Below are 25,994 nucleotides of genomic sequence, written 5' to 3' on the forward strand. Positions count from 1 at the left end.
CTAGATGAGTGTGTGTGTGTGTGTGTGTGTGTGTGTGTGTGTGTGTGTGTGTGAAAGAGAGAATGGTATGTCTATATGAATATATGAAAAGGATAGGGAAGAAAAGGAGAAGAAATAAGGAGGGAAGAGAGAGAGGAGAGAGGGGGATAAAATAGATGAAGTGAGGAAAAAGAGAAGGAAAGTGAAAACAGAAAGGACAGGGAAGACAGGTGGAGAGAGAGACAGAGAGAGAGAGAAAGACAGAGAGAGACAGAGATAGAGACAAATTAATTGGCTGACATAAATCTAAAAATACTTGGGTTCTAATTTTGCCTTAGACCCTTATTAACAGGGTAACTCTAGAATCTTTTAATTGCTTTCAGCCTCAGTTTCCTCACCTATAAAGTAGGTAAAATAGTAATTATAATACTTTTCTTAGATTTCTGTTAAGGATCAAAGGAGATCTTGTGAGTCAAGTACTTTGGCAACCTTTGAGCAGTGTACAAATGTCAGCTATTCTGCGAGAGTAGGGGGTGACTTGGATGAGTACCCATGCATCGCTATCTTGTATTTTAGCTGGAGTCACTGTAATCGTTAAAGATCCTAGAGAGTTGGCCCTGCAGAGTCTGGCTGTTCCTGTTTCTTTCTATTTTTTTTAATAGCTGGCAGTAGAAATTCAAATCAGAGCAGAATGATGCCTGCAGAGTTCAGTTCCCAGCCAAATTAAAAGTAAATTTGGTTACAACCCACCTATTTTATGCCCTGCAAATGTTAGTGCGTATGTTTTCCAGTCAACAAAATAATATTTTATCTCCCGCCAAGAAGCTTCTAATGTGTGGATCAAAGGCAATGGGAATAGAAGTTGGAAGACTTCTTGGTGGGAAGGATCTGGGATCAAGGAACAAATTCAGAAGAGGACAATAGAGAAGAGAGATCAAGAGTAAGATCTTAGTGTCCTAGCTGCCTAAGTTCAGTGGCCAGGAGCTATTTCCCTTATGTAATCTAGGGGAGCCTTAGTTTCCTCACCATCAGGGTTGTTGGGCTGTGGGACAGGCTACAGCAAGGAGTCATAGAGCTTGGTGTCCTCAGGGTCTCTAAAATTAGGAGACACCCATTTATTTATCCAACATGATTCTGCTACATTCTTTCCAAGTGGTCCCAGGAACATATCAGTCAGGCCAAGATTCTAAGGGATCCAGAATCAATTAATCATCCAATAAAATTCAGCTTTCTGAGTTAAATGTTGGGAACATAGATGAAAAACAAAAAAGAAGCCTTGCCCTCAAGTTGGAAAAAAAAAGGAGATGATGTAAAGGTGGTACAGTAGATAGATCACTGATCTTTGGGGCCAAGAAGATACTAGTTCATATTTATCTTAGATACTTTCTAGTTATGCAACCCCTGAACAAGTGATGTAATTTTTCTGAGTCTCTGTTTCCTCATTCATTAAAATAGAAATCAGAGGATTGGATTCAATTCAGGGGTCCTTGCAACTCTAAATCTATATTTCTTTTTGTAGAAATATATATATATATATATGTATATATATGCATATATACAGAGAGAGAGAGAGAGAGAGAGAGAGAGAGAGAGAGAGAGAGAGAGAGAGAGAGAGAGAATAATGTTATAGAAGAAAGGGCATTAACAGGTAATGTGTCAGGAAGGCAGCCCTTTCCCAGAATAGACTAAAAGAATAAAAGAGTACTTCAGGTCTCTGAAACTGGATGAGTACTGGAGATTTCTAATGGACACGGGAAAAAACAATGGACTCCAAAATTACCCAAGACAAAAGACACAGGAAAAAAAAAGAGGACACTGGGTGGTTTCTCCCAGGCAGTATTCCTGCCTTTAGAAAGAGTCTACATTGATATTTATTAAATTTACTTGGAAAGTTTTGTATTATTTATTTTTTTAAACCAAATTCTGGATTTATTTTTTGCTGCTAGGGACCTGGAGGTCTCTCTCACAAATTCCAATAGCCCATCGTGGTCTAGTCTGGCTCCATCCAATAAGGTTCCATGTGCATCATTCACATTTATTAATGACAACTTTATGGCCTTGAGAGCCACCCATTCAGAAAGTAAGTTGAAAACATGTAAAAGAACTATGTATCTTGCACAGGCTTGCCTACAAGTCATAGTCAGAATTACTTTAAAGAAGGTACCATCAGGGGCAGCTAGGTGGCTCAGTGGATAGAGCACTGGCCTTCGAGTCAGGAATACTTGAGTTCAAATCTGGCCTCAGACACTTAATAATGACCTAGCTGTGTGGCCTTGGGCAAGTCACTTAACCCCATTTGCCTTGCAAAAAAAAAAAAAAAGGTACCATGCAAGTTAGAGGCCTGCTTCCAAAGGCCTTTATTCCCTAAAGTTTTCTGTGGAAGCTCTGGGTTACTTGGTGCAGTGGAAACATTGCTACATTTGAAGCCAAAAGGGTAGGATTCAAATTCTGGGCTTTCAATGATAACTTTGGGCCATCTCTTTGGGACCTCAATTTCCTTATTTGTAAAATGAGAGGATTGGACTTAAAGACTTCCAAGGTTTCATGCTGCAGGTCAAGTACCCAATGAATTCGTCCAGGTGAGCTTGGGCTATACTGGTACAATCATATCCAATCTGCCATGACTAGAGTAAAGAAGGGAGGAGAATAATGGCGGTAAATGAAAAAGACGGATATATAGGTCAAGGAGGAATCTCAGAGATCCTCTGGTTCAACCTTCTCACTTTATTCATGAGAAAATGGAGGGATGAAGAGACTGGGATACTTACCCAAGATCACATGACTCATTGGGAATGTTCCACATAGATAGGTCGGGTTCTCAGCATTAACACCATTGCTTCCCAAGGGAAATGGCAACCCAGTCAGTCTCTGAAACTCAGTTCATGAAGATATCCAAAGGATCTTCCACCTCCTTGATATCCAACCCAAATGGTCTGTCATCCCTGATGAAGGGAACCTCTCAGAAGGAAATCCTGATGCCTCATTCTCTCTTCCTTTCAGATTCCAGGTCTCCTAGGATCACTTTTTCTGTGTCCTACTCTGATTCTTGTCACAGAAAAGGCAGTATGATGGAACAGCTAGTGAACCAGCCAGTCGTGGATCAGATTCCCAGTTTTCATCTTTGCCAGGCACGACCCTGGCAAAGCCAGTTAACTGGGTCCTGGTTTTCTAATATATAAAATGGACATAATTAAATATGATGTGATATAATGGAAGGAATGCTAGTTATGAGGTCAGAGGATTTGAATTCTGCTTCCTATCATTGTGACCTTCACAAGGTCGCAACCTCTCTGGATCTTGGCATCCTAATCAGTAAAATGAATGAGTTGTACCCTACAACCTCAGAGACTTCTTCCAGGTCTAAATCTAGGAACCAACAGAAAATGCTTCATAGTTTTTAATATTGTACCTGTATCCCTCAATCAGCACAGGGAAGGGAATAAGAGAGTGAACCTTAGAATCTGGAAGACCCAGCTTTAGGTTCTGCCTTGGATAAAAATAGGATTGTGTGATCCTGAGGAGATCACTTAACCTCTTGGTCTACCAGGTAGAGCTCAGGACTTGGAGTAAAGGAGACCTAGATTCAAATCCTAACTCACTTACTGGTTGCATGACTCTGGGAAAATCATTTAGTCTCTCTCTAGGCCTTAATTTCCTCAATTGTAAAATTAGGGAGTGGAATTTGATGGCCTCTAAGATCCCCTTTAGTTCCATAATGATACTCTTTTCTATAGCCTTATGAAGCTTCATGAGATTCGGGAGGAGCATCACAGACTGTCTCCCACTCCCCCTTAGGACCCACAGCCCAAAATCACAAGAAGATTAGCTGTGATTAGGAATGCCTTCTGGGGGTGGCTAGTTGGTGCAGTGGATAGAGCACCGGCCCTGGAGTCAGGAGGACCTGAGTTCAAATCCAGTCTCAGACACTTAATAATGACCTAGCCGTGTGGCCTTGGACAAGCCACTTTAAGCCACATTGCCTTGCAAAAAAAAGGAGTGCCATCTGGGTAGCCCAGGAATAAAATAAACTCAAGTGTAAAGTTAAACCCATATGATTCTAATCTTCTGAGCTATTGTGGTATAATATTTGGAGGACTGGACTCTGAAATAAGAAGATGATGATTCTTTCCTCTACTGACTGTGTGACCTGGGCAAGTCATTTCACCCCTCTGGGTTTCAACTGTGTAAAATGATTTCTGAAATCTACTTTAACTTTTGATCTCTTTTCCTATGACTTCTCTCAGTCTCAGTTTCCTCACATAAAATCTGGGAATAGTAAGAACACTTACTTCACAGGATTGTTTAAGTCTCACATGAGACTGAAATGAAATAATGAACTAAAGCACATTGTAAATCTCCAAGTACTCATCAATGTTCATTATGATTATTAGCAATATTATTATTATTATTATTATTGTCATGCCCAATCATCATCTTGTTTGATCCTCACAACAGCTCTGGGAAGTAGTTGATATAATTCTCCCCTTTTGATAGAGGAGAGTGACATAAATGAAGATGAAATGAATGGCCCAGAGACTCTGGGGATGCTAGGAATAAAGAGCAAACATTCAATCAACAATATTGTGTACCAAATACTGTGATAGCTCTAGGGATTAAGGACCAAAATTCAGCTTTTCCTGGCTTCAAGAAACTTGTCTTTTGCCAAGGAAACAGCAGGTAGATAGATAGATAGATAGATAGATAGATAGATAGATAGATAGATAGATAGATTAATATGCAAAATAAATTCAAAGCAAATCCAAGGAAATTTAAGAGGTGAGTTATTAGCATCAAAGGGAGATCAGGAAAGATCTCGTGGAGGATGTGGCAGTTTAATTGAGTCTTTATAAAATAGAGTAGATATTCTAAGGCGGGAAGTGAGGAGGGAGTGTATCTGAGCATAGTTCATAGGCTGTACAAAGATAGGGAGATGAGAGGTAATATGAAAGGTGTGAAAGACAGCAAGAAGGTCTGTTTGATGATACCCAAAGAGTCATCACATTTAGTCGATTTGTCAAGGGATTGTTCTGAAGATGGAATTTGTTATCATATACAAAGTGACTTGCAAATCTGAAAGCATTGTAGAAATGCTAGTTACTGTGAAACCCGGAAAAGTAATTTGAGGCTAGGTCAAAAAAGCTTTGTAAAAACAATCTACAGGGGGTGGCTAGGTGGTGCAGTGGATGGAGCACCAGCCCTGGAGTCAGGAGTACCTGAGTTCAAATCCAGCCTCAGACACTTAATAATTACCTAGCTGTGTGGCCTTGAGCAAGACACTTAACCCCATTGCCTTGCAAAAAAAAAAAAAAACCCTAAAAAAACCAATCTAAAGGATTTTGTTTTTAATCCAACAGGAAGCAGGGAGCTATTGGAACTTCTTGAGTAGAGAGATAATGTGATAAACTCTGCATTTTAGAAAAAATAACTTTGGCAGTATCTTGAAGAAAGTATTCAGGTGGGCCCATAGGGGAGTCAGGAAACATAAAAAGGAGATTATTAAAATAGTCAGGAAAGAGGTGAGGAGAATTTAAACTACAGTGGCAGCTGTATGAGTAGATGATTGATGGATAGATCAAATGAATAGATAGAAGAATGATAGATGTATAGATAGACAGGATGGATGGATACAATGGATGGATGATAGCAAAAGAGAAATAGGATAGACAAGATTGATAGAATGAATCGGTAGATCAATCAATAAATAGATGGTATATAAATAATAGAGTTAAGAAATAGAGATACAGACATCAATTAACCAATAGATAAATGGTAGGTAGAGTTAAGGAATGGATAGATAAATGGCTAATTTTGTTAGCTATACAGAGGATGAGTAGACAGATGATAGATAATCAGATGATAGGGGGTAGAGGAATGGATGGAGATAAAAAATGGATGAATGGATAAATAGATAATTAGATGACAGAGAAAACAATGCACAGAGATTAGGAGGGATGAATGGATAGATGGATAGATAGATAAGAATGGATAAAGGTAAGGAAGGATGAATGGGTGGATGATAGAGATAAGGAGGGATGAGTAGATAGATGATAAATGATTAGATGGATAATTTATAGAGATGTGGATGAATGAACATGGATGGATGGATGAATGAATGACTGACTGATGGACTAGAATACTTATTAAACCTTACTTTGTACCAGACATGAGGTGGAGAAAAGAGGACAAGGGTGAGAGATGTGGAGTCACTTCAATCATCTACACCCTCCCCTGACCTCCAACCTCACAATTTTTGGAAAGAAGGTTAGGGATGTAGGGGCTTAGCTGGGCTGCCAGCTAAATAAGCCAATAGGTTTGATGTCCCGAAAGGATAGGCAGACATTGCCCTGGGACAGTGAGGCAAAGGAAAAGTTATCTATCACTGGAGGTCCTGTTCTTTGGATTGTAGAGTAACTTTTTTCCCCAAGGTGGTAGTGGGAGATGCCAGAGACAGAAGAAAGGCCTTGCCCTCAGGAAGTAAATATTTCAACGAGGAGACAATGTGTAAATAATTATATTCTTATAAGAGTAAATGAGGGTAATCTCAGAGGGGGGAAGCATTAGAAACTAGAAAGACATCCTACAGAAAGTAAGATTTGAGGTGAATGGGGCAGCTAGGTGGAGCAGTGGAGAGAGCTGCTACCAACCCTAGAGTCCAGAGGACCCGAGTTCAAATTCGATCTCAGATATTTAATAATTACCTAGCTGTGTGACCTTGGACAAGTCACTTAACCCATTGCCTTGCAATCAATCAATCAATAACTATTCGAGGTGAGTCTTGAAGGACACCAAGAAGTGAAAAGATGGAGGGGAGAAGGAAGGTGAGTGTTCCAGAAGTGGGGACAGAAAGTAGAAAGGCATGGAGCTGGGAAACGGAGGCCAGGTTAGAGGAAAGGCACGATCCGAGGGGGCGAGAGCTCTAGAAAGGCCGCCCCAGAGTCCTCTCAGCTGCTCTGATTTTGGTCAATTTTCCAAAGATCCCGAAGCCGGCCTCGAAAATCTCACCGCCATCGTCACCGCCGCTGTCACTCGCGGTCCCCCAGCTCTGAGTCTCGCTCCTCCAGCTGCGAGAGCAGGTAAGCCCCCCACCCCTTCACCCCCCCATTCCCCACTGCCCCCCCCCACTCAGCCCTCCACTCCCCACCCCCACTCTCACCCCACCCACCCTCCACTCCCCACTCACCCCTTCCTTCCCCATCCCACCCCCCAGTCACCCCTCCACTCCCCCCCACTCCCCACTCACTCCCCCATCCCCAGTTTCCCTAGGATTGTCACACTTACAGTGAAACCCGGGAAGCAAGGTTCAGCTTAGTCTCCCACTGTGGATGCCACGATCCCTTGTCGCCCCAGCCTCCTCCTGCTGGGGAACAACTCGAGTGGGCCATTTCATCGGCTTGCCAGGGAGGATGCGGGGAAGGAAGATAAAGGATCCTTCCTGCCCCTCTTTCTTCAAGGGCTGTTGGAAGCCCTGGAAGCTTAGAGTCGCCAAGGAGGTCATACAATGCAGGAACAGCGCCCTGGTTTTGACCTATCCTTCTTCACTAGCTGGGAGACCTTGGACAAGTCCTGTTCTTCTCCTTGTCCCATATTCGTCCTCAGGATAATGAAGAGATTGAACTAACTTGATCTCTAAGGCCCCTCCCAGCTCAGACACTCCCTCTCCTAAGGCCCCACCCAGCTCTAATGCTCCCACCTCCAAAGCCCTCCCAGATCTGAAACTCCTCCTAAGGCCTACCTTCCCTGTTCCAAGACCACCCCCCCCACACCCAACCATCTCATTCTCTCTCCTAAGACCCCTAACAGAAAATGCTGCCATCTTCATATTGGGTATTTGATTTTGAAGCAATGAAAGGCTAAAACCCCGTTATAGTCTTTGAGGCAGGAAGTCAACATAGTTTGGATGAACACTGGACCTGGAGACAAGAAGACCTTGAAACTCAGTCTCAATTGTTTGACCCTGGGCAAGTCACTTGACCTGTGCTTGCCTCAGTTGCCTCATCAGTAAGATGGAGATTAAAAATAGCACCTACTTCCCAGGGTTGTTGTGAAGATCAAATGAGAGAATAATAGGAAAGTGCTTAACAAGGTATTTGAGCTCTAAAAATGTTAGCCGAGTCGCCTCATTATTAATCAGTTATCTTCTCAGTATTCTATTAATGTCAATCACCATGACTGATGGGCTCCTTTGCTCTCTATCTGGTCACCTAGACCCCCCAAATCTCTTTCTACTCTTGGCAGGCATAGGGTCAAGTCCCCCGAAGAAGGGCATAAGTCCAGGCGGAGGCGCCCCCGGCCCTGCTCTAAGGCTATCCAAAAGGGAACTGTGAGCAGTGGTGAGACCCGGTCTGGCCACCCCCCTAGCCAGTCCCTCCAGGTCTACAGCTTCCTCTCATCCAATGAAGTCGTAAGTAACCTCTGTTGCCTTCTCTCTTTGTGCTGGCCCATGCCACTCAGGGTTGAGCTTGGGGGTGGAGGGAGACACCAAAGTGGAGCAAAGTATGAACTAGTAACTCCATTTCTGAGACATGAGCTCATTATTTTAAAACCTCCATTATTCAAGAAAGACCCTACAGTGCCTGGAATCATTCTCTCCAATACCATTTGGTCTCTAGGAGTTGGAAGAGAGGATGCGAAATTACAGCCCTTTTATACAGGAATGGTTAATAAAATAGTCACCTCCTAGCAGAAGCTTTCTATGGTGATGCCTTTATGAGCTACTATAGTTCAAAGGCTGTTCAAGGGAGGGCAGGAGGAAGAGAGAGCTCTTTGTTCTAGTTAGAACCATCCACTGGTCTTCATGTGTCAGAAGGAATCAAGGGCATGAAAGATCTTGCACAACTAGGTCACGCTTGGTTGGTGACATTGGTTGGCAGCCCGGCTTCGATGCCAAATGAGAAACACAAGCTTGGACTCTCCAAGAGGCTTTCCCTCTCAGGGCTCCCCTAGCTCTTGCTTGGCTTATATAGACTTGCTCAACCTCCTCATGTCTGGGTGCAGACTGGGGAGAGTTGATTCCAACAACCCTTTCGTAAAGGGGAAAGCAAGACATGCATCGTGGGTTAGAAAAGCTGCTCAGAATTGTTAGGCAAGGCAATGGCGAAACCCAGACTCAGATCTGATTCTGCCATCTTTCCAGTCCAATGGTCATAGCAGGAAGAGAAAACCCATATCTACTTTAACTGGTGACCTTTCGTAAACATTTTTTTCCCTGTCAGGCTGGTATTCTTAACTTGGGGGGGGGGTATTTAATTATTCAATTGAAAAAATTGAAAAGTATTTCAATATCATTGGTTTCTTTTGCAATCCTTCCTATTTTGTTTTATAAATTTAGAGCCATTCTAAAAAGAATTCTATAGGCTTCACAAGGCTTCCAAAGGGGTTCAAGACACATCAAAAAGGCAAAAAATCCCTGCTTTTATTAAATCCCAACCCTCTGGGTTCATAGCTGCCCTGTATGTCTGTGATTCACTATGAACTGTGGAAGAAGAATCCCCTAAGTCCATGTGATCAGGGAGAGACCCTTTGCAACCCTCATTCTTAGAAAATATATTGTAGGAGCATCTGGGTGATGCAGTGGAAAGAGCATCAATCCTGGAGTCAGGAGAACCTGAGTTCAAATTTGGGTTCATTCACTCAATAATTACCTAGCTGTGTGACCTTGGGCAAGTCACTTAACCCCATTACCTTGCAAAAACCAAAACTATATATACATATATAGATATAGATATATATATATATATATATATATATATCTTAGAAAGCAAAAAACAGCTATAATGGAGTCTAGGGTGCTATGGTAAAATATTCATTGGGGAGGTAATAGCTCTGTAGACATCAAGACATTCTGGGAAAGGGTTATTCCATTGTCAGAGATTTAAGGTTGTCATCATATAGATGATCATTAGGAGGCAGGTTTTGCCACTTCACCGATCAGCTCAGCAAGTATTCCCAATTTTGTATAAATATCAGTGTTGGACCTCTATGAATGCCTAACTACAAGAAGCAATTAAATTTCAATTCATCGTCTGTTCTTTGACTTTGTATCCCCACTGACAGGCAGTGTAAAAAGCCCATAGGAGGAACTTAAAATATTCTCTTTGAGTTTTGATTGGTTCAGTTTAGTAATTATTTAATTTAATAAATGTAAAATAGGGGCTAGTCTTCTAGATACTGGGGATATAAAGACAAAAAGGACAAAGGACTTTGCAGTACTGTATGAGACTTGAGTTCTAATCCTACCTTGGCTCTTGTGTGACCATGGTCAAGTCAGTCTTTTTTAAAGCTTCATCTTTTGGAAAAAATGAACTATGGAGGAAATTATTTCCAGAGTCTCTTTCAGTTTTGTTAGAGGATTCTGATTATGCATCAAGAGAGAACCTTTCCAATAGAGATAGGGAACTCTATCCTTCCCGTGTTTCCATCTGGTAGCAGGCAGAAAATTTGAGTCACTCAAGTGATCTTGAGTTCATGTTTCTTTTGGCATGACCCCTTGGTCTACTTTTGGGCATGTAAACAGTGTCGACAAGAGGCAAATGGAAATAGCTAATACATCAGATGATAAAGTCAAAATAGGGATAAATGAAAAGTCTTACACTTGGGTTCAAAAATATTGGCCTCACATATAGAATATGGAGGAGGTGGGGAGAGATAGTAGTTTGTTTGAAAAAGGACATGGGGGTAATAGTGAGCCACAATCTTAACATGAAGCAATGGTATGATTATGGCCTCAAATCTAATACAATATTGGACTATATTAAGACAGTCAAAGTATCCAAGACTAAAGAGATAGCAATCTTACTGTATGCTGACTTGGTCAAAAACACACAGTTCTTGGTGCCATATTTTAGAAATGATTTTAATAAACTGGAGAGCATTTAGAGGAGAGCAATTTGGATGGTGAAAAGTCTCAAGTTCATACTTGAGGAAACTGAGGCTCTTTAACCTATATAACCTATATTCATGCAAAATTTGACAGGAGAGAGGAGGAAGGAAACAGCATTTGAAAGACTATCTCCCTGAAAAGGAATTTAAATTCTTCTCCTTGGCCCCAAAAGATAAAACAAGTAACCATGAAAGGATGTTGGAAAGAAATAAAGTTAAATCTGACATAAGAAAAAGACTCCTATAATTTAGAGGTATCAAGTGTAACAAGGTCCCCATGATCAGAGATCCTCAAGCCAAGATTGCATGTCCACTGGCTGAGGATGTCATAAGGGAATTTTGTTTAGTTTGGGGTGAGACTTTATGGCCTCTGAGGATCCTTTCAACTTTAAAACTCTGGATTCTGTGTGACCATCTCTGCCTGTCCTCTCACCTTTAGCAACACATAGATAGATAGATAGATAGATGGTAGGTGGGTGGTAGAATGGATGGAGTGACAGACAGAAAGATACATAGATAGATATAGATAGATACATAGATAAATACATAGATATATGGATAGAAAGGTAGGATGGATGGATGGATAGATGGAAAGATAGACATAGATGATAGAGATAGATGTTCTATATCTGCCTATGGAAAAAAATAAGTATATATATATATATATAGAGAGAGAGAGAGAGAGAGAGATCTATATCTATATCTAATCATCTATATCTATCTCTCTATCTCTCTATCTCTATCTCTATCTCTATCTCTATCTCTATCTCTATCTCTATCTCATCTATTTTGCAAATTCAAGCATCTTCTAACTCCAAGCTTTCTCTACCAGCCCTGTCATCCCTAGAAACTCCAAGAGAAACTGCTGTCATACATTTTGTCATACATGGTCAGGGTTTTCTAATAAGACACTGGGACTGGTATTTGTGAAAATGTGGAGGAATTCTGCCTCTCTTCTCCCTTACAGTTTATGGCACTGACTGATAGGTTTCTGAATATAAGTCCTCCTTGAGGATGGACAAAATGATTCTTTGGCCTGTCAGGTAGTCGGACTCCTGTATCAAGGAATTTTTAAAAATTACAAATTAAATGGAGAAGGCATTAAAAATGCTTTATAGGTCCATGAATTCAGACTCAGTAGGTAATGAAGTCCTTCCATTCCTTCCCTCTGCAGAACTGTAAGACTGCAGAACTGTTGGGTGTGTTCCAGGAAAAAAAAACTGTGCCTCCATCATTTCTTTTGCTATCTGTGTATGCCTCAGACTGTGACTTCTTTTGGGGCTGCCTAATTCAGTACACACCCCATAATTCTTTACAGAGCCTAAATTATCCAGATTGGATGGAGATCTAGATTTCTTCAGATCTCAGATTACTATTCTATTCTCCCTTCATTTTTTAATACTTGCACAGGAGAGTTCTAGTCTTTGGACTCTCTGTGGTACAAGTAACAAACTGGGTTTGGTCAGAAGTCCTGGGTTCAAGTCCCAGGTCTTCTACTTACTACCTACCTATGTGACCTTACACAAATAACTTTCTCTCTGGAGGAAACATATTCCATGAGACAAGATTGAATTAAATGACCCCAACCAAATCAAAATCTATAACCCCATAATCTTTTTTTTGGACGTTATTTTAAATTTTTCAATTATGCCAAGATAGTTTTCAACCTTCATCTTTCTATAAACTTTCGAATTCCACATTTTTCTACCTCCCTCCCTTCTCCCCATGTCAGCAAATAATCTGATATAGGTATAACACCATAAATTTTATGTGGAGCAGTGGAATGTGGGCTCAGAGGACTTTAGGTTCAAATTCTAACCTTGTCACTAAATACCTGTATGAACCTTGGGATAGACACTTATCTTTTGTGCCTCAGTTTGCTGATTTGAAAAATGAAGGGACTGAATTGAGAAACCCCTGATGTCCTTCCAACTTTAAATCTGTGAGTAACGAGCCTATTATGAGATGTGATGGAAAGGTCATGGAATCTGACATCAAAGGATCTGGGTTCAAATCCATACTCTGATGTTTGCTATCTGTGTAATCTTCTCTTTGTGACTCAGTTTCCTCCTCCATAAAAAAGAGGGTAGACTTCATAGTCTTGTGGGGATCTTTCAGCTCTAATTCTAGGATGCCTCAGCTATAATCTTGACCATATTTTTTTTTTTATAAGCACTATTGTGACTGGATGTTTTTTAAAGGACATCCCTACAGAATGGAATATACTTTTTCACCAGAGTAGGTGCTTAGGTTGAATTATGTTCCTTTGTTGTAAGGGAAGGATTCAGCTTAGGGTGTGGAATAGACATCATGAAGAAGGGCTGTGAGAGAAGAAATAAAAGGCATCAACAAAACATATTGAAGAAGAAGAAAAAAGAAACAGAAAGGATTGCTATCTAGCTTTGACATCTCTCCAAAACTGCTTTTCCTCTGACTGCTCTCTCCCTTTTTCTCATGGCTTGTCTCCTAGTTCTTGCTTCCACTTCTTTGGAGCATTTAATAGCTAAAATCCTGATTTAAAATGTATGAGAATGTGATACTGAATGTGAGCTGCTTCTTGGATACCCCAAAGCTGTCCCCCTCCACAGCTTCTATTTTTAAATACAATCCCCTTCACCCCCAAACACAGTGAAAGACTGTCTCCCACCACTTCTACCTTGGAACAATGAAAAGGGAGGAGATACTACAGCTGAAAACAAAACTGGATGGGCTGGCATCTGAGAAAGACCCTAGAGTCACAACTGGCCTCAGTTTTCTCCTCTGTAAAGTGTGGGGGTTGTATGGGGTGATATCTACTCAATTAATCAATAATTAAACATTTTTTAAGTGCCTACCATGTGCCAGAAAATGTTCTAGCTGCCGGAGTTCTAAGGCAAATATGAAACACTACCTGCCCTTAGAAAGTTTATATTCCAAAGTTTCTTGTAGCATTAATCTATGTGTGTGTGTGTGTGTGTGTGTGTGTGTGTGTGTGTGTGTGTGTGCATATGTCTCTTTATATTTTTCCTCAGCCTATAGATACAGTATGTGTGTGTATATATACATATAAATATATATTTTACACACACATATATTTTACACACACATATATGTATATAAATATACACACATATATGTATATCTGTGTATGTATTCTTAATTAGGGATCTGTACATTTGAGGTTTTTTATTTCAACAATGGTATTTAGATATAATTGTAATCCCATGTATTTTACTTTAAACATGTTAAAATATGATTCTGAAAAGGACATAAACTTCTTTCGACTGCCAAAGGGGCCCAGGTTACCAAAAAATAAAATTAAAAATTAAAAATTAAAAAACCCTGTGTTATGACTGAAAATTAGGAGAGACCTAACAGGATGCCAAGTTCAGTCTCCCATTTAAAAGAATATAAATTTTATTAATAATTTAAATTTTTACATGATAATTATTTCTAGTAATAAGAAAATAAGTTTTATTAATAATTCTAATTTTTAAATCATAATGATATCTAGATTTCCTTCTCCCCTCTCCCATTTTGAACCTATCATTATGGGAGGTGGGAAGGGGAGGATCAATCAACTCTATCCGATGTAGGGACCATTTTTTGTTAATGTAGTCATTCTGCTTAATAGTGCCTGATTTCTCTATGGAGATGAACCAATTCTATTTTGTTTTGGTTTTTTACAGAAAAAGAAACTGAGGCTTTTAGATAATCAGAGAATTCTAGAGATATTATTTTAAACTTCCCTCATTTTACAAATGAGGAAACTAAGGCTTAGATTGATGAAACAATATGTCCAAATTCACCCATGTAGTATGTAGAAAGAGCTCCATTCAAACTCTAGTGACCTACCTAGTCCATGGACCTTCTCTCTCATGCCATGGGGAAATGGTTTTCCCAAAGTCACAGTAGTTGATCAGTCACAGAACCAATCCCCAGGATGCTCTGCACACTAGGCTACATCACCTCAAATTCATTTCATTGGTGGATATTTGCTGACATCTATCAGTGAAAAGCAAGGCAGGGGGAAGTTGCTAAGTTAGACAATGAGACAGCTCCACAATAATGGTACCCAAGCGGTTGCCTTCAGCCCTCCCTACTGAGCTGGTATTTTCCAATCTGTCATTTTTAAATGGCAAAATCAGACTCCTTCAACACCCTGCTGCAGCAGCCCTTAAAAAATCAAGGACAAGACCACTAAATCAAGTGGGGGTTTGTTTGCATAAATGAATATGCAAACCCAGGCTTGTGTCTTATTTAAATACTAGGCAGGGAGCCAAGCTAACTTGAGGCTATCTCTAGGTCTATGGCAAAATACAAGTGATGTGGACAGGGCATGATCCGACAGGACAGCAGAATACTGGGAAACAAAAGAGGCTGGGGTAGGGGAAGGAGGGGGCGGAGAATGGGAAGGGGGGAATGAATTGGAGATGGAAAATAAAATACAGAGTTCCCAGGGGTAACTGTATATTTACATATAAGCTCCCACACACACAAACACCTATGCCCTAAATTATCTCTTTTCCCTCATCAAGATCAAACCCGAACATCTATTATTTGTAATGCCTTATGTTAAGAGATAGGATGGGAGCACAAAAATAATACCAGCAAATAATAATTATAGGTAACATTTATGAGGTTTCTGAAGTTCTGAAAAATATATAAATATATATACACATATGTTATTGTATGTGTATCTACTTATATAGAAAAATATAGTGTTTATATACACAGATGAATATATGGGTATGTACATAGAGAGAGAGAACTTCAGAAACCTCAAAGTACCATTGAAATGTTACCTATAATTATTATTTCTTCTTATTATTCTTATCGTTTTATACTCCCTCATTATCTATCCATCCATCCATCCAACCAACCAACCAACCATCCATCCAACTGTCCATCCATCCATCTATATATATATATTATATATAAACATATATATATATAATACACATACACACATACACATATATACACACACATAGACATAAATATCTTTGTATCTTTGCAACAACCTTGGGAGGAAGGAAAGAGCTATTAATATATTCCATTTGACAGACAAGAAAACTGAGGCTTGAAGAGATTAACTTTTCCCATTGCAGACAACTAGTGAATATCCGAGGTATGACTTGAACTCAGGTCTTCTGGCTTTACAATGACTTTTCTAACATGATAGCAGAGTCATTAAGCTTGTAACCCTCTTCACTCAGATTAAAATGTAATTTGGTAGTGTTTAACAAAATAAATAAAAATGCATTGTAGATGCCATTAATTTTCTAAGATAATATGTAGCCTGTTTCTAATTGACTCCACTGCACTATTCAATCCAGTTCAATAAACATTTATTAAATACCTACTATGTGCGAGACACTATGCTAATCAATGTGCTATTATTTATTTATATATTTAATATTTCTATAGTCCTTTAAGGTGTGCAAAGGATTCTCTATATTTTATCCATTTGGATTCTCATAAAAACTGCTCTGCCCATCTCTGTCCCCTGGCAGCCATAGTGAACAAAGGCCTTCAAAAGAAAGTTCTCCATACCCAAATCTTTGGTACAATCAAATGAGCCACCATTAGAAAAACCATATGGATTCCTCCTCAACAAGAAATTCAATGTCCTCATTTTTCTGAACCTTGATTTCCTTATCTGTAAAATAAGATCTGCTCAACCAACATCTATTAAGCCAAGCCCTCTGCTAAATGCCAAAACCACAATGACGTAAGTGAAACAGGAGGAGCTTACGTTCTCTTGGGTTAGGGATGAGGAAAAATCATATTCTCACATAAATTAATGAAAAAATATATATTATAATTACAAAATATATACCATAGAATATATATAATATAATACATGTGTATAATATAGTAACTGCAAAAATGCATATTATAACATATATGCACATGTAATGTATACAATATAATGGAAGAACATAGATATGATTTACTCTTTGAGTCAAAGAGAACAGAAGATGCAGAATGGCACATTCTACTGGCCACACTGGCCATCGGTAGCAATCAGCTGATAGGCTTAGCCTTGTTTTTGAGACATAGTTACTGCTGAAGACAAATCAATATTCTACTTGTGTCTTAGACACCACGAGAGCTAAGATTGCTCCTATTCAGCTGTAGAGGCCACATGGATATGAACCTTCATGTGGAACAAATGGGACCAGACCAAAATGGAGTAAGACTTGTCTAAACTGGAGGGAGGGAGAGAGAGAGGGAGAGGGAGAGAGGGAGAGAGGGAGAGAGGGAGAGAGGGAGAGAGAGAGAGAGAGAGAGAGAGAGAGAGAGAGAGAGAGAGAGAGAGAGAGAGAGAGAGAAATTTAAGAGACATAGAGACTCTGCCCCTACCTTGCAACTGATACCTCTTCTCTTCACAATAAAATATGAACTTCCTGAGAGCAAAGATTGCTCAGTTGGGGTTTTTTTCCCTATTTGTACCCCCACCCAGGACTTAGCATACTGTAGGCACTTAATAAATGTTTGTTGGTATTGTAATTATGCCAGGCACTGTAGTAGATGCTGCAGATGTGAAGACAAAAATGGAATTGTCCCTGCCCTCAAGAAGTTTGGATTTTATTCAGGGAATATTTCTTTCCCCACCTCCACTCCTAACTTAACTCAGACCTACATTTATTGGTTCCATTAATAGACTTCAAGTCTGAATGTTCTGAAGGCAAATTACTCATGAAGTCTGCAGTGATATGCCTTATTGTCATCCCCCAGGTCTTCTCTCTCCTCCCCTGTCTCCTCTTCTCCCTTCCCAGTGCTTCCCAGTCTACTTCCCCCATCAACCCTCCAGTGAACACTGGAGTTTATACAGGGGTCAGTGACATCAAGTCTCCATTGATCTTCAGTATTATCCCACAAAGGGAGATGAAAAGCAGCAAAGAGAATAAACCTAATGTCCCTTAGAAACGAGAGCTCACAAAAGATATGAGAGTCATCCTTCCAGCTAAAAAGCCAAGCCACACAGCTCCATTCACAAGAGAATGTTGCATTCCCCATATGGCGGGGGGGGGGGGATTTATAGCCATATCTCTCCAAGGGGCCATTTGAAGCCCAGTAAATGGCCTTGTTCAATTTAATTGAAATTCTCTTCCTGATTGTATTTTTGTAACCTATTAGGTCTGGCTGCCTCTCGATCTTGGGTTTCAGTTGAAATTAAATTTTGAAGTGTAAGTGAGAGGTTGCCTATTTTTCCCCATTCTTGATTAAATAATGATTTGAAACAAAAACAATAAATAACTACACAGACTTTCCCTGAGGGCTCGGAGACTCCCTGTGAAAATTGAGGGAACTGGAGTTCATAGCGGGTATTTAATTACTTATTAAAAAACGCTCTGTGTTAACACCAGAGCATTAAGGACAGAAGAGATGAGGCAGACACTAAAAGAGAAAAAAAATCTAACATGAGATAGAATGCTTAATGGGTGTGGAAATGGGAGGGGGGGGAAGGATAGCAAATAAATGATATTTTTGATGGCCATTCTTTTGTGAATAAGAAAAGTCTATCTATACCACTTATGAGCTGTGACACTGGGCAAATCACTTCATTTTTCAGAACCTCAGTTTCCTTATCTGTAAAATAAGATCAGCTCAACAAACATTTATTAAGCCAGGCCCTCTGCTAAATGCCAAAGATACAGTGACATAAATGAAGCAGCCCCTGCCCTTGAGGAGCTTACATTCTATTGCGTTAGTGGTGAGGAAAAAAATATTCTCAAATAATGAAAAATGCATACATTATAATGGCAAAACATATAACATAGTATACATATAATATACATTAAACACATACTGTAAAATGCAGGTTATAACATGTGTGTACATGCAATATAGGCATTATAATTGAAGAACATACATATAGAAGTGTTTCTATCTACATACACATAACTGTAAAACATTACGATAGTCTACATACACATAATTTAATGTAACATGTATACATTAAAACTACAACAATACATATCTTTAAACATATTAAACATGTCTATAACACACATACACACAGCATACATACACCCTAAATACATTATAAATGCAAAATCATTTCAAGGGCAAGGGTTAATGATTGAATGATCAGAAAGGTTTCTCAGAGGAAGTCATATTTGAGATGAACCTTGAATGGAGGGAGGGATTGAAGGATGTGGAGGCTCAAGCTAGGGAGCATCATAGGGAGAGGGCACAGCCTGGGCGAAGCCATGAAGGTGAGAAGTAGAATGTTGTATATGGAGAGGAGATACGCACCTTCCCTGCAGAGTCATTGTGAAGATTAAAAGAGATGAAATAGGCTAAATATTCTATAAAACTGAACATATTTTTCAGAGCAGTGATGGTGTTTCTGCTAAAAAGCAGTGATTACAAACTTTTTATTTGAATTGGAAAGGTTTGAAAAGCTTCACAGCATCTAATTACCCCCTTTCAAATTCATTAACTCTTTAGGCACCTTCCTTTGTCAGAGTCATGGGAAAAATGGTATGTTAGATGTTTAGATATACACTTATTTTTAAGAGTTTTAATTTAGTATATTTCTAAAGGACAGAACTTTCAGAGTTCAGGATATCATATATATTGGTATTAGTTCACTTTGTCACCATCCAGTTTTCATATCAGGACCCAATCTCTGTACCTTCCTATAGAGTGCTCATGAAATAATGGGGACCCAGACTGAGGGCTAGGAAGCACCCAATGGCCATCTATTCCAACCCTCTCACTGTAAAGGTGAGATATCAGGATTACTCCAATAGATAAATCACAGGGGCAGGATTTGAACATTAATTCACTGACTCAAAATTCAGTCTTTTTCTACCATATAACAGATTTAGAGTTGAATGTTAGGGGCTATATCATAACTCCCTCATTTTAGGGATAAGGAAACTGCAGTCCAGATTGGACACTGGGGTAAAATTTATTGCATAAAAGGGCCCCTGAAACTCATCTACATACATTTCATTTATAAAGATTAGGAATCTAAACCCCAGTATGGACAAGTAACTTGCCCACATTGTCTCTAGTAAGTGGATTTGGGAATTCTGACTCTAAATTATTTTTCCTATCATATCATGCAACCTCCTGTTCAGATGGATGTCTTGGTGGAGGTTCTGGATAAAGTATAAATGCTATGATAAAAGAATAGAAGGGGAAAATGTTAAAATGATTGGGCAATGATAGAGCTGGGGGAAGAGATAGGGTCAAGGTCCCATAGATATACTCTCACTGATCATGAATTGTTCAGAAGTGAGCATCTTCCTGAGATATGCCCATTTGTCTTCCATATCTTTATGACCTGGCCACTCATCTAATGATCTTACACAGCCTAGAGAAGGTGCAAGGGGAGAAGTGCAGAGTAGTTAACATGTTAAAAAGAGAGAATTCAGAAGGAGAGGCCTAATCAAGAAACTCTAGTGTGAATTCTGAACAACTATTTTCCCAAAGTGGAGATTGGGGCAGTGTAATGGGGAGACTTCGACAGCCAATGGATGTGAAGCAGTCCATGGCTTGCATCAGCTTTAGGATGCTGCCAGAGTCTACATCCAGAGAGTGAGGTGCAGAAGAAAAAAAGGAGGGCATAGACAGAGTCTTCCTGGGGTGTGTTTGGTGGGATAGAGTGAGGGAGGAATTGTTGCAAATTCTAGAAAACAACCCATTCTCAAATCTGCAAATAGCACATCCAGATGTCAGTGGGTTATGTATTGATAATGATTAGCCCTCCCATCTGTTGACTTTATTTCATTTCTAGTACCTGGAGTTCTTACTTCTGATGAGATGATGATGATGATGATGATGATGATGATGATGATGATGATGATGTTTGTCCTTCATTCTCAAATCAGGGAGATGATGCCATGACAAGCATATGAATTATATTTGAGTGAGGGGGGCTGTGCTTAGTCACCAGCCTCACTTTCTCCTCCAAAGCCATCTGGATCCAGTGGCCAGATAGGAATCAGGACAAATGCTATTAGAGGAGAAGTGATACTTTTGTCATTCCCCACCTCTCCCCTCCAAGGAGAAGGTTGACTCAATCTGAAGGTTGACTCATCTTCGGTATCTAGGGCTTTGTTCAGCCCAACTTAAACTAGATCCAAATCTATTTTTGCTATTTTTGAAAACTCAGTTCAAGAACTACATGAGGTCTCTCCCCAAAAGTTAATCATCCCCCCCCCCTTATGTGGTATGTAGTGTCATGGCGTCATAGTATAGCACCAGAAACTGAAAGGGACTTTAGAAGTCTTCTACTTCAGCATTCTTATAGATCAGGGTCACACAACTCATAAGGGTCAAATAAAGATTTGAAACCCAATCTTGATTCCAAGGTCAGCAGTCTATCCACCATGTGACACATCCTCTCTTTTCTTTTGTATTTATTTTGTGAGGTTATATGTATACTTGGTCATACCTCCAATAGAACATAAGCTTTTTTGAGGGCAGGGGTTGTTTCATTTTTGTTGTATCTTTAGCACCTTCTCCATTATCTGGCACATAGAAGGTTCTTGATAAATATCTGTTGGTTAATCGATTGATCCCTACTACTAGAAACTCAAGCTCACTAAACAAAAGGCAAAAAGAATAGAGAGAGCAGGGTTTCAGGGTTAATAGAGAGAGGATATATGTGATAAGACAGCTAAGGGGTGGCTAGGTGGTGTTAGGGTGGCTAGGTGGTACAGTGGATAGAGCACTGGCCCTGGAGTCAGGAGGACCTGAGTTCAAATCCAGCCTCAGACACTTAATAATGACCTAGCTGTGTGGCCTTGGGCAAGCCACTTAACCCCATTTGCCTTGCAAAAACCTAAAAAAAAATAAGACAGCTAAGAAAGAAAATGAACAAATGAATGAATGAAAATCATTTATTTACTTGCTATGTGCCAATCACCATTTTAAGCCCTGGAGGGATACAAAAAGGAAAGCAGAAATAGTCCTTACTCTAAAGAGACCCACATTCCAAGGAGGGAGAGAAAAGTATAGCTGAAAGTCACATGGGAAAGTTCTGATGGTTCATAGGGTAAAGCAGAAAGGAATGCTTCATTCTTGAATGTCATTTCCTTGAATAGAAACTCATCTTCCTCTGATGATGAAGCATTTGACATTGCCAGGGACTTTGGTTCCTAGACTTTGGGGGAGCAGAGGAAGTTAATGTAGTGGTAGATTTCTTCTTGAAGAGAGTCATGGTATCTGGGAATAAGGAAACAGAATCTTTGTACTCTGTCACAGTCAAGTCATTCTGAAGTATCATGTTCACCGTTGATGGAAGACATTGATAAGCTGGAGACTACCCAGAGGGTGATGAGGAGAGCAAAAGATCTTGAGATCTTGCCATGTGAGTTTTGGTTGAAGAAACTGGGGGTGCTTAGCCTGGAGAAGAGAAGCCTCAAGATGAATGTCATTATTTTCTTCAAGCATCTGAAGGACTGTTGGGTGAAGGAAATTAGGTGCATTTTGCTTAATTCCAGGGGCCAGAATATGTAGAATGGGAAGAAGCTACAAATAGCAGGAAAATGAAAGCAATACCAAAGTGGTAAGCACTTCCTGGGGAGGTAAGGATTTTGCTCTGGTTTGGGATCTTTAAAAAAAGGATAGATGGCCATTCGTGTGTGTCATAGAGAAGATTGCTTCAGGACAAGTTGGACTAGATGGCTCCTGAGATTTTGTTTGTGTGCAAGACTTGTTTTTCCTGTTCCCAGAGATACAAGTAAGGACTTTGGGTGAGTATTGCAAATGAACAGATTTAGGCTTAATAACAAAAGCAATTTTCTAACTAGAGATGTCCCAAAGGGGAATGAACTGCCTTGGAAGGTAAATAGATAAATGGATAGATAGTAGATCATAGTAGATCACTAGATAGGTAAGTAGTTAGATAGATTCATATATAGCTACATATTTAATAAAATGATAGATAGAAATGATGGATCAACAGATACATGATAGATCCATCCATCCATACATACATACAAAGATGATAGAGATGATGGATAGATACATGATAGATGGATGAATAGAGAAATGATGGATAGATAAGTATATAGGAAAAAGTAGGTGGATGAATAGAGAGATGAAAAGACAGACATGCAGACAAGCATAGACAAATGATAGATAGATAGATGGAGGAATATCAGAGAGAAGATAGATAGACAGATGGCTATATTGACAGAAGGCTTCCTGTGTACCAGGCCTGAACTAAGCTCCAGAATGCTCCAGTCAAGGGTTAGGTGACCCCTTGCTTGGATTGTTGGAGAATAGATTCTTGTTGGAATTCTAATGCAACAGATGACCTCTAGGATTACTCCCAATTCAAAGAATCTATAATTTTTTTTAAGATGACATGGAGTTTTTGTCTTCTTTACTCTCCCATTCTACGTCTTTCCACTGGCAATAGAAGCATCCACAGATCCTCATCCATTCTCAGTGGTTGTCAATGAGACTTCTAGGATGAAGAGAAATATTTGAGACTACATTAAGTGGAGGAGGGCACCGAGAAACCAGAGCAAGAAAAGGTCCTGCTCAAGGCCTGGGCCATAGTAGCCCAATCCTCTGACTCTCAGGCCCTTTCATCATATAATGTAACCTCCTTAGGAAAATAAACCATGAGAGAGAAGGACATCATGGAGTCATTGTCCCTGGATATCTTTTTGAAAAAGAAAAGAAAACTCTAGACCCTAGACAATTTAGACATTGTTATATAAACCCTGAACAAGTCACCTACCCTCTGAAGAGGAGCTAGGTGATACCATAGTGGATAGAGCTCCCAAGATGTAGATAGGATTCCTAAGTTTAAATCTGGTCTCAAACATTTACTATCTATTGGATGCTAGGCAAGTCACTTTTCTTCTGTCAGTCCCAGCTTCCTCAATTGTAAAATGTGGGTAATAATAGCACCTACCTTGCAGGGCTATCGCAAATATCAAATAATAAAATATTTGTAAAGTGCTTAGCGCATAATAACCAATATGTAATACTTATTCCCTCCCTGATTCCTTTGTGTTAACATAGATAAGTCACTACTATTTAATACTCAATTTCTTCATCTTTAAAATGAGAGTTGAGCTAGTTGGTCCCTAAGGCCCCTTCCAAATCTTATGACTCTTCAGTTGATTTGTCAGTATTGTTACTTTTTTTTGCTAATAATGATAATTTATTGTTAAATAATGATGTCTATTAAATAATATTATTAATGCATTTCTATAATAATTTAAGAATTTAAAAGTATTTTCCTCACAACTATCTTGTAAAATGTTGTTATTATATAGAATTATCCAAGTATTATTATTGTATATAATCATAGGAGATTATTTCTCTTCTCCATTGGAAGGGAATGAGGGCCTACATGAGTGGGAGGGAGAGGGGAGAGGGGGGAGAATCAGGGAGTGTAACCATAAAAGAATTTCTTATTCAGATGACCTGGGGGGGGGATTCCAAATTCTATGATAATTCTCTTTGAAACCAGAGGATCTGGGCAGTGTAGCATGGTGGAGAGAGCATTGGATTTGATGTCACAGACTTGAGCTCAAATCTTGTCTCAGATATTCTGTGACCTTCACAAAAGTCACTTAACCAATCATCATTAAAGTCACAACCAACTTTCTCATCCGTCAAATGGGGATATACAAATTCTAGAATTAGAAGAAACCTCAGAGGCCAGTGAATCCAATCCCCTTGTTTTACAGATGAGGAAATTGAATCCCATATTGATAAAGTGACTTGACCAAGGTCACACAGGCAATAATCATCAAAGGTGGGATGGGAATCCAGATATTAGGAGCATTTTAGAGCTGGAATGGACTTCCTCAGAGACCAATTTTGTAAATGAGAAAATTTTGTAAATGAGAAAATCACTTCAGAGAGAGTTAAAAGAATGCCTGATTTAAGCAGTTTAAATTATTCTTAAGGAATCGAGACGAGACGTACATGTCTGAGTACATACAGGATGTATACAAAATAAATACAAGGTAATTTGAATGAAGTGGCACTAACAACTGGGTGGGGGTGGGGGAGGTTTAGGATAGCAATCTGAGCGCTGAGCTATCACTTATTCACTAATCTACATTTATTAAGATTTGGACCTCCCCATTCCCAAAAATCTTTGCAGGTTAAAGGAAGCAGATAAAGTAGATGACTTCAAGTACCAGAATGCTGGGAGAATGGAAAGATGGAGGGGAAAAGAAAGGGCAAGGAATCCTGGTTCTAAGTTCACTAGAGACTTGGTAGGAAAGATAAAGTATCTGAATCAGGATAACTTGGATCCAGGTCTTATCTCTGATTCATTACTGACTGTAGAACCTTGGACAGGGTATCTAATCTCTTGCTGCTCTCAGACAAGGTTCTTCCAAGACTAGAACTTGTATGAGCGTAATAATCTGCATTGATAGAGGAAAATCCCTTCCCCTCTCTGCCAAAAATGACAACACTGTGGGTCATGTAGTTTAGTTTGGACAGCTAGGTAGCATAGTGTATAGAGTGTTAGACCTGGAGTCAGAAGTACTCATCTTTCTGAGTTCAAATGTGGCCTCAGATACTTACTAGCTTGGTGATTCTGGGCTAGTCACTTAACCCTATTTACCTTAGTTTCCTCATCTGTAAAATGGGGGTAATAATGCCACCTACCTCTAGAAGGATCAAATGAGTCAATGGTTTTTAAGCATTTAATATAGTAGGTCCTATATAAATGCTAGCTATTATCATTATTATTATTATTATTGCTGTGGTTGAAAAATTAGACTTCAGAGCCAGGAGAAAAGAGGCAGGTGATTAAGTATAAGGTGTTAGGTTTGAAATATGCCACTGATTTTCCTGGAAAAACTAGTCTGAGTAGGTTCACTGATGTTCCCTTCAGCATGGTCACCTTCAGTGTGTAGAAGTGGGCATGACAGACGTAGCCTAGTAGTAAATGTCTCCCATTTGGGCTCTGGGCTCACCTCACCTTTGGGAGAAGAATATAGGCTAGTCCATCTAGGTCCTAATAGAATAAATAAAGAATCTTGGGAAGAAGTCACATTATTTGAACTTACATTACCTATTTCCATCTACTGGAACCAATAACCATGTTTAGCATAATTATAACTTTAAATATTATGGATTCAAATACATTTGATCTCTTCATGGGATTCACTATTTGCCCAAATTGAAATCTGGATGTTTTCCCC

At 39.5% G+C, this 25,994-nt stretch overlaps 1 protein-coding gene across 1 annotated transcript in view; it reads left to right on the forward strand.

Annotated features, from left to right (window-relative positions):
• The first annotated feature begins 2,523 nt into the window (after positions 1 to 2,523).
• Positions 2,524 to 25,994, forward strand: part of SRRM4 (serine/arginine repetitive matrix 4) — a 33,908-nt gene continuing 10,437 nt past the window's right edge. The window contains exons 1-3 of the mRNA XM_074202247.1: positions 2,524 to 2,558; positions 6,954 to 7,052; positions 8,215 to 8,380. Coding sequence (XP_074058348.1) covers positions 2,524 to 2,558; positions 6,954 to 7,052; positions 8,215 to 8,380 — 300 coding nt within the window. The remainder of the gene's footprint in view (positions 2,559 to 6,953; positions 7,053 to 8,214; positions 8,381 to 25,994) is intronic.

This window comes from Macrotis lagotis, chromosome X, assembly GCF_037893015.1.
Source record: "Macrotis lagotis isolate mMagLag1 chromosome X, bilby.v1.9.chrom.fasta, whole genome shotgun sequence".
NCBI lineage: Eukaryota > Metazoa > Chordata > Mammalia > Peramelemorphia > Peramelidae > Macrotis > Macrotis lagotis.